Genomic DNA, 9,933 nt, shown 5'->3' on the forward strand with positions numbered 1-9,933 from the left:
AAAAAAGAAAAAAATTGACTTAGGTCACCTTTAAATGAGAGGCAGGTTACTCTACCTAAGGAAGTCATCATGGGACACACACAGCACCGTAATATAAAACTTAAAATCACAGCTGTAACTCCCACTGTCTCTGCCTCGTGTAGCTCCTGACAAATGGAAGTATAGATTCTAACAAATATTGATCAGAAGGCAATCTCTGTTTCACATAGTAGACAACAGCAATTCACTCAGTCAGAACTGGGGAAGTAGCATCACTAAACAGCAGTAATCAAGGGATCAGAACCATGAGGACAGTATCACCTGAAAGCTTCTAGACCACAGTTTTCCTATGGTGAAAACTTGACTTATGCATATGATTCTTGACTTCCGCTGTTTTGAATATTGATAACATAGAACTACTTTTCCATGATGGTAATAATGCAGGCAGTTCTACTGTTCTGCTTCTTGAGAAACAACACTAGCTTTTTCCAAATAGGATGGCTAGGTTTAGAGAAATATGATTTGTTGGATGCAAATCCATAAAATGTTACTTGCTGATGCAGAGTCCTAGTGTATTTTTACCATTTATCTTTCAACAACGGAGCAAGGAAGGGGACAGGCTGTCATACCTCAGAAAATTCTGGTGAAAATGGAAGAATCTTTGTTTCATATAGCTCCAAAAAGTGGATAACACCTTCTTTGGTCAGGATTTTGTTTTCACTTTCAAACATTCTTTTATAAATACACATATGCCAGGATGGGTGAAAGAGCCAACATCCTGTGGAAATAAACAGCTAATGTTGATATTTGATTCTCTGTTTTGCCATAAAGAGTATATACTCATAAATACATGTATAGACAAACACAGTTACTTCATTACAACACTATAAAAGTTTTTGTTATTGTTTTTTGAGAGACAGGTTCTCACTCTGTCACCCAGATTGCAGTGCAGTGGCAAAATTCCAGCTCACTCCAGCCTCAAACTCCAGGGCTCAAGCAATCCTCCTGTGTCAGCTTCCTGAATAGTAGGCCTATAGGCATGCACCACCATGCCCAGACAATGTTTAAAAAATTTTTAACATGGTCTCAGTATGTTGTCCAGGCTGGTCTCGAACTCCTGAGTTCAAGTGATCCTCTATCCTTGGCCTGCCAAAGCACTGGGATTACAAGCATAAGTCACCACACTCAGCCTGTTTTCAGTCACAGCCGAATACGTTCTCTTACTGAATAACCAAAATAATTTTGGTATTCAGTATTCTGCATTCAGGCAGCTTCATTTTGATTGACTGTAAATGGGCCAGGTGCAATGGCTCATGCCTGTAATCTCAGCACTTTGGGAGGCTGAGGCAGGTGGATCACATGAGGCCAGGAGTTCAAGCACAGCCTGGCTAACATGGCAAAACTCTGTCTCTACTAAAAACACAGAAATTAGCCCAGGCATGGCGGTACTTGCCTGTAATCCCAGCTACTGAAGGGGCTGAGACATGAGAATCACTTGAACCCTTGAACCTGGGAGGTGGAGGCTGCAGTGAGCCCAGATCCCACCACTGCACTCCAGCCTGGGCAACAGAGTGAGGCTCTGTCTTGAAAAAATAAGGAAGGCTATAACTAAATGCTATAACTGCTACAGTGTAGAAAAATTAAATACTACCCCATGTATGCAGGTTGGAACTTCAGATTTGGAATAGTTTCAACCAATACTCTTATTCCACTTCAATCCATTTTTCACACAGAAATCTGAAACTCTCACTCCTCTGCTTAAATTCCTTCAACATCTCCCAATTATTCTTAGAACAAAGTCCAAAGAAGGGATGAATGGATCCTGACTGCCACTCCAACTTCATCCCTTGCTCCACACACCAGCTCTGCAGCAGCCCTGCTGGTCGTTCTGTTCTGCCTCCTACAGCTGCTCCCATCTCAGGGCTTGCATAGCAGGTGGTGCCTCCTCAGCCTGAACTCTGAGCTTAGATGTGATCCTAAGACAGGCCTTCCCTGACTACCCCACTCACCCTCTAGTCCATTTCATCAGCCCCTTGTCTGTTCCCCTCATATACCTTACAATCAAAACTATTTTTTCATAGAAAAAACAAAAGTCACGTGAAAAATACTGCAGCTCTCTCACCACTTTACCACCAGTAATTACTAGGTTTTATACCAACATACTAGACACTAAGTAAATATTTATTAAGTAAATAAATGAGTGAGCAAATAAAAAAATAGAATAAATGAATATCTTAGAGATGTTTTCTCTTTTGAAATATCTTTTAATTTTATTAGAGAAAAATACTTAGCATCTTTAACCCATGACATTATATAAATAAATTAATCCATTATTTGTCATTTACACCAAGATGCTTGTTCAACTCTTTGGCGATGGTAATTTTTCAAAATCAGTCACTGCTATTTGATTTGGTTTGCCAAGAGCTGTGGGCAAAATGCAGTAATAAGAGCATCGTTTTAACGGTAAATGCATAAGTGAGGTCACAACAAGATTCAATTAAATTCCAGCCCCAGGTGTAACTACAGATGCTTATGTTCTGTGAAAAATCCCAGTATATCAGAAAACAACTACAGCAATCAATAAAGGAATTGAATAAAGCTCAATTCCTAAGAGGTCAAACTATTAAAGTTGTAATTATCTAGAGTAGGCACTAAAAACCATTTACCTAGGTTAATTCTCATGTGTAAACACAATAATGTAGCATTTTAGCATTCATACGAACATAAAACACTGTTGGCCTGCATTTAGCTATTTTATTAATCTAAATTTAATTTTATAAAATAAGTTTAGGAAGCTCCAGCTTCACTGCATATCTCCTAAAAAGCTCTCATAAGATAGTGATCAAGGGCTTATAAATAGTATTTAAATTTATATCCTGGTATTTTCTCTTCCTAAGAAGTACAAGATACAGAACAATAACTGAAAGCTTAAGAAAAGTAACTCTAACAACACTGGAAAAGATATACTAAGAGAGTAAGAATGAAAAGCAGTTATATTCATACCAAAGAGCAACTGTTGGCCAATTGCGGTGGCTGACACCTGTAATCCCAACACTTTGGGAGGCCAAGGTGGGTGGATCACCTGAGGTCAGGAGTTTGAGACCAGCGTGGCCAACATGGCGAAACCCCATCTCTACTAAAAATACAAAAATTAGCCAAGCATGGTGGCACATGCCTGTAATCCTAGCTGCTTGGGAGGCTAAGGCAAAAAAATCGCTTGAACCCAGGAGGCAGAAGTTGCAGTGAGCCAAGATCGTGCCATTGCACTCAAGCCTGGGCTACAGAGCGAGACTCCATCTCAAAACAAAACAAAACAAAATAAAACAAAACAAAACAAAACAAAACAAAACAGTGAGTACTAAAACCACAGACTCTATTATCATTAAAACCCTACAAACTTATCTTTTAAGGAAATGTGCTGAGATATTTATAGATAAAATGACAGGACATCTAGTGATGTGCTTCAAAACCATTTAGTGAGAAGGGAACAGGAAAGACTTCATATATGATACGCTAAGCAAGGCTGGCCATGAGAGGATCGTTATTTAAGTGTGTGAGTGCGCCATACACGCTCTCCTCCTTCTATAAATGTTTGAAATTTTCCATCACCACTGTTTAAAAAATTAACCATATCTCTAAATTATAGAAAATTCCGCAGTTATTTAAAATTGTGTTCTTAAAGGCTATTTAAGGATATGAGGAGATGGATATAGACATTATGCTAAGTGAAATAAACATGGACAACATGATCCAGAAGGGGTGAATCTGGAATGGTAATAGCTATTATCTCTTGGTAGCAGCATTACAAGATGATTCATATTTTCTTCTGTAACTTTTATAGTTTCTCAAAATTCTCTACAATGAAGAGGAATTAGTTATAAATATCAGAGGAGAAAACCATGAACGTTATTAAAAAATCAAATAAAAGTAATCATTACCGTTTTCCTCTGACACTGCATATTCAAACAGATTGTTCAGCTTTGGTAAAACTGGCTTTATAACATGTATCTAAAAATAAGAGCATAAAAACATATGAAATGAAAATACATCAGCAATTTATGCTTTACGACAAGCTATTTGGGTGATGCTGAGAAACATTAAAAGTTTTAGAATGGCAAGGGAAGATCAAATAAGATTAAATTTTTTGAATAATTTAGGTTAACTGAAAGTATTATTTAATTTCCTGAAAGAACTTACATTCTAAGTTACATTTATACCAGAAAACAAAGTATACTTGGATTCTATCATCACCAGCTATATCTGAGTTGGTCTTTTTGTATTGCTTTTAATGAATGTTTTTAAAAAAGAAAAATTATCTACTGTAGGGTTTGCTAAAATCAAAAAACACTTACCTGATTTCCTTCTAAAGTCTCCATAATTAAAATATAATTTTCCCAAAACTTCAGAAGCTCATCTTTTTTCTTCTCAGACCACCAAAACAAACTTGGGCCTGATATGGTTTAAAAAAGATAATTAGTTCTTCCTTTTGCAAATTTCATAAGTTTCTCAACAACAGCAGTTCTTAAAATAATGCCACTATTACCAAATGTATTTTCTAATAATGGAGTTGCCCCTGTATCAAAGCCTGGATAGGAGGCTTGGGAATTTCAGAGGGAGATTTTTTTTTTTTTTTTTTTAACTGGGATTACAGTTTTGGAGTTCTGGGTAAAAATGGCAGATTTGCACATTTAAGCTCTACTTTCTCTCCCCAAGAATCTCCTATAACAGTAAAGGAGCCACCAAATCCACCTGGGAAAAGTTTGTAGCGTGCACTGAAAGCAAATATACCAACAAATGCCAAACCCAGCTCAACTACCAACTAGACTAACTCAACGCCACAAAGTAAGGGTGCCTATCCCTAGGCAAAAATATTTACTTCCATCTCTGTTATTATAGTAAAAAAAAAAAAAAAAGCGATTCCATAACCAAACACAACAGAGAACAAACCCAAACTTAGATGGTCCAGGTATCGAACTTGCAGATAACCATAATTAACATGCTAAAGGATCTCATGGAAAAGGTAAACATGCATAAACAGATGAGCAGATGAGGATTTTCAGGAGAGTAACTCCAAAAGTGTCAAATGGAAATGAGAGAATAAAAACATGACAGCAGACATAAAGCAGTGTGATGGAGTTATCGGACATACAGAAGCTTTAAAAAAATCCTATTTCAGGAAACTGCTAGAGAATGCACTGCACTGACACAAGTGAGTAAAGCAAAAAAGAAGATATGCACTACAGGAAATGAGATCCAACAGGGCACCCAAGGGAAGGGAATCCTGGGGTGAGGGTCTGTGCACCAGGCAAGGGGGGACAGCAGCCACATCTGGGCATGTAAGAGGACTCTGGGAGAGGCTTCTTCAGGAAAACTTATAAAACCTCTGATGAGGGTGGGCATGGTAGCTCACGCCTGTTAATGCCAGCACTTTGGGAGGACGAGGCAGGCAGATCACCTGAGGTCGGAAGTTCTACACCAACCTGACCAGCGTGGAGAAATCCCGTCTCTACTAAAAATACAAAATTAGCTGGGCATGGTGGTGCATGCCTGTAATCCCAGCTACTTCAGAGGCTGAGGCAGGAGAATCGCTTGAACCTGCGGTGGGGGAGGAGGGGGAGGTTGCGGTGAGCCAAGATAACACCACTGCACTCCAGCCTGGAAAACAAGAGCAAGACTGTCTCAAAAAAAAAAACACCTCTGATACCTGATTTTGTAGAGGAAAGATTTAGACAACTGGCTAAGAATTTAAGGAGGAATTCATGGTAAGTATAGAAAGAACTAAACACATTTTAAAATGTCAAAATTTTAAGAACTCTGCTGTGGGTTTGTTGGAAATAAGAAAAAAGAAAAAAATTTTAAGAACTCGCAGGAAAAGAAAAAGTATCAGTTTCCTACAAAGATCACCTGTGAGCAGCATTTACAGTCATAATTTTATAAATGCTGAACATGCTTTTAACCAAAATTTTAACTGTGACTATATTTTATAACTAAGACATATTAAGTCAAGACATGGTGGTAAATCCCAAAATATTCCACCGAAAGAGGCAACAGGATTTGCTTTCTGTAACAGAGGAAATGGGAGTCACGGGAAACATGGATAGACTATTGCTTACCCTTAACACTGCAAAATATCTTATTAATTCAACTATATGAACGTTTAACTTTGATGATTTTTCAAATGTTTTCCACTGAAAACTCACGGGATGATCACACCCATCTGTGGACTGTTCAAATATTTACTATCTAATGTTTTAAAATTACTTGAAAATATAACCTCACAACTTCAAACGAAAATCCTTTACCTGTAACAAATGGTCAGCTGCAGGTGAAAAAGTAGAAATATTCTATTTTGAGACAATTTTGAGTCAATCTACTTTGTACTTTGATAGTTCAAACGCAAATTTAACATGACTGAAGTCAAACCAATCAACAGTCGCCTGTAATCCCAGCACTTGGGGAGGCCGAAGTGGGTGGATCACTTGAGGTCAGGAGTTCGAGACCAACATGGTGAAACCCCATCTTTAAAAAAAAAAAAAAAAAAGAAAAAAAATTTAAAAAGAAAAAAAAAAACAGTAATATACTACCATGAAGGGAGGCCTTGCTGTTTCATTACTCTTCCACAAAGTAGCAGGGAGCACAGCTCAACAATGTTAAAAAGAAAAACTGATTCATTCTATTAAATCAATAGCAATTTACACTCAAAAGCTCGACATGTTTAACAAATATTAGTAAAGCCTGTTCCTAATTACCAGGGGAAATTTCAAAAGAGTGTGATGGCCTCTACGACGCTTAATTCTAACACTCCAAGACTCAATTCACTGGCCAGTACAGATAATTTTCCTTTCAATTTGATAGCTGTCAACGGTTCCTACTGGGATGAATCTGCCATGATAAAGTGCAGATATGGGTCTGTAAAATCTTGCACGGGCTCCATCATCTTCCTAAACTATTCCACGGGTCACCGGCTCTGGGTCAGAACGTTCTCAACTGCAGTGATTTGTATCACTGCAGAGAACACCCTCGAGAGGGGGTCCCAAAGGTTTTCGGGCTTTAGGGGAGCAACCCGGAAAAACCAAATCCTGTAAGGATCGGAGTGACGGCCCCAAGAAGCTAGATTTCAGAAGCAGGGAGGCTCCCTTCCGGGTCAGCCAAGTAGGCAGGACTGGGCTGGGGGGCAAGAAGGCGGGTACCGTTTCCTTCCTGGGGCCCGCAGGTGCAGTCGGCCCCCAGCTCCGCCGACACCTCCACCGCCCTCTGCAGCAGGTAGCGCGCTCGCTTGCGCGTCAGGGCGTCCGCATGGCCAAGCCCCGCCTGCACCGTCCTCCAGAAGCGCCAGCAGCGCCGGGCGTCCGGGCCCGGCTCGCGCGTGCCAGGGGCGCGGTCGCCGCCCGGCTCGGGCAGCAGTTTCTCCGCCAGGGCGCTCAGGACCAGCAGCTTCGCCTCTACGCGGCCCGACCCCGGGGGAGTCCCCGGCGCGACCAGCCCGCCCCACACGGCCCGCAGCGCCGCCCCGCCGCACTGGACCAGCACCGGCAGCAGTCGCCCGGCCACCAGCGCCGCCGTGTCCTCCGCGGGCCCAGCCTCATCCCCGTCTCCGCCCCCACCCAGCGCCAGGGCGACGGCGGCCCCCGCCACGCGCTCCAGCAGTGGCCCGTCGTCGCGGGGCCGTAAACAGGGCCCGACAGCCGCCAGCACCTCCACGGCAGCCTCGGCGCCAGGCGCGCGCCACCCCGCGAGCAGATCGCGCAGCGCCTCCTTAGCCAGCGCAGTAGCCAGCTCCGGACCCCGGGCCAGGCGGGCGCACGAGCGCAGGGCCGCGCCCGCCGCCCTCAGCACGCGCCGGCGGTGGCGCTGCTGCAGACCCGGGTCAGGACTGCCCGCCGGGCGCCCGCGCAGGCTCCGCAGCAGCGGCACGAGGTACCCTGCGGCCACCTCGCGCGCCGCCTCCGGGAGCGCGCCTCCACCCCCGCCGCCGCGCGCCTCCTCGTCCTCGAGCCGCTGCAGAAGGAAACGCAGCGTCTCCACGCGTTCCGCGGACGCCTCCCCGCGGCACAGCGCCCCAAGCAGGGCCCGAGGGTCCCGGTTCTCCGAGAGCAGCGCTTCCGCGAGCACCCCCTCCATTTGCCGCGCGCCCGCGCCGCCAGCCCGGGCTCCCAGAAGAAGGCGCCGGCGTGCGCGATGCGTGCGCACAGGACAGGCCAGCTCCTGCGTGCGCGTGCGCTGACGGAGCCGGGCGCGCGGCCGCTGAGAGGGGGATCTCAGCCAGACTTGGTCCGGTTCAGCGCGCCTTGGGTTCCTGCCACCAACCCTGCCTAGAACCTATCTGGTTTCTTGTTTTATGTTTGTTTGTTTGTGAGACAGAGTCTGCTCTGTCGCCCAGGCTGGAGTGCAATGGCTCGATCTGGGCTCACTGCAACCTCAGCCTCCCAACTTCACGCGATTCTCCTGCCTCAGCCTCCTGAGTAGCTGGGATTACAGGCTGGGACTACAGTCGTTCTCCACCAAGCCCGGCTAATTTTTGTATTTTTAGTAGAGACGGGGTTTCATCATGTTGATCAGGCTGGTCTTGAGCACCTGACCTCGTGATCCGCCGGCCTTGGCCTCCCAAAGTGCTGGGATTACAGACGTGAGCCACAGCGCCCGGCCTGGTCTCTTGCTTTTTACGAGAAATGAGGCTCTCCTTAAAAGTTAATGTATCTACTCCAACTCCATTGATTCCTGATTGTAGGTTCGTCTGCCCAGGACCCTAAATCAGACTTGCATGTGAGCGTACACTGGTTTGCAGAAGGTGCACACTATAGTCACCTTAGATTATTATTATTATTATTATTTGAGGCAGAGTTTCACTCTTGTTACCCAGGCTGGAGTGCAATGGCGCGATCTCGGCTCACCGCAACCTCCGCCTCCTAGGTTCAGGCAATTCTCCTGCCTCAGCCTCCTGAGTAGCTGGGATTACAGGCACGCGCCACCATGCCCAGCTAATTTTTTTTTTTTTTTTTTTCTCAGCCTCCTGAGTAGCTGGGATTACAGGCACGCGCCACCATGCCCAGCTAATTTTTTTTTTTTTTTTTTTGTAGTTTTAGTAGAGACAGGGTTTCACCATGTTGACCAGGATGGTCTCGATCTCTTGACCTCGTGATCCACCCGCCTAGGCCTCCCAAAGTGCTGGGATTACAGGCGTGAGCCACCGCGCCTGGCCTAGATTATTTTCAAAACGTTGCATGCTGGGCACTATCCACAAAGAGACCGACACAATAGGTCTAAAATTGGTTCTGGACATCTGCATTAAAAATAATGAATTCGGCCGGGCGTGGTGGCCCGTCCCTGTAATCCCAGCACTCTGGGAGGCCGAGGCGAGTGAATCACGAGGTCAGGAGTTTGAGACCAGCTTGGCCAACATGGTGAAACCCCGTCTCTACTAAAAATACAAAAATTAACCGTGCGTGGTGGCACATGCTTGTAATACCAGCTACTCGGGAGGCTGAGGCAAGAGAATCGCTTGAAACCGGAAGGCAGAGATTGCAATGAGCCGAGATCATGCCATTGCACTCCAGCTTGAGCATCAAGAGCAAAACTCTGCCTCAAAAAGTAAGAAGTAGTAATGAAAACACAAGAATGATTTAGACTCAAGGCCAGAAGTGAGAAGTGTTACCGGTGGAGGGTGTCCAGGTTCTTAAACAAAGAACTGGACAGAACGCACAAACAAAGCAAGGAAAGAATGAAGCAACAAAAGCAGAGATTTATTGAAAAAGTACACTCCACAGGGTGGGAGCTGACCTGACCAAGCCGCTCAAGGATTTTCTGGGGTTTAAATACCTATAGAGGTTTCCATCGGTTATTTGGTACACACTATGTAAATGAGGGAGGCTAAGATGAAGTTACAAAGTTATTTACTTGGTGTACGCCCTATGTAAATCAGAGGGTATTTCCTGTCATAGCTGAAGTGTTTCCACC

The 9,933-nt window shown here is 44.4% G+C and overlaps 1 protein-coding gene across 6 annotated transcripts in view; it reads right to left on the reverse strand.

Moving 5' to 3' along the window:
• TARBP1 (TAR (HIV-1) RNA binding protein 1) overlaps positions 1–8,156 on the reverse strand; it is a 74,873-nt gene extending 66,717 nt beyond the window's left edge. For 2 of the 6 annotated variants that reach the window (XR_001824533.2, XR_005199810.1), the window contains exons 1-4: positions 7,170–8,156; positions 4,332–4,429; positions 3,918–3,987; positions 609–757 (exon numbers count right to left, since the gene is read on the reverse strand). Coding sequence is in view for 4 of the 6 variants with exons in the window: in XM_037737794.1 (XP_037593722.1) it covers positions 609–757; positions 3,918–3,987; positions 4,332–4,429; positions 7,170–8,100 (1,248 nt within the window). In the remaining 2 variants the exon portion in view is untranslated. The remainder of the gene's footprint in view (positions 1–608; positions 758–3,917; positions 3,988–4,331; positions 4,430–7,169) is intronic. The other 4 variants (XM_037737794.1, XM_017526563.2, XM_017526564.2 and 1 more) reach the window with 2 other exon arrangements.
• Between the last annotated feature and the right edge of the window lie 1,777 nt (positions 8,157–9,933).

Source organism: Cebus imitator, unplaced genomic scaffold (genome assembly GCF_001604975.1).
Source record: "Cebus imitator isolate Cc_AM_T3 unplaced genomic scaffold, Cebus_imitator-1.0 Scaffold42, whole genome shotgun sequence".
Lineage (NCBI taxonomy): Eukaryota > Metazoa > Chordata > Mammalia > Primates > Cebidae > Cebus > Cebus imitator.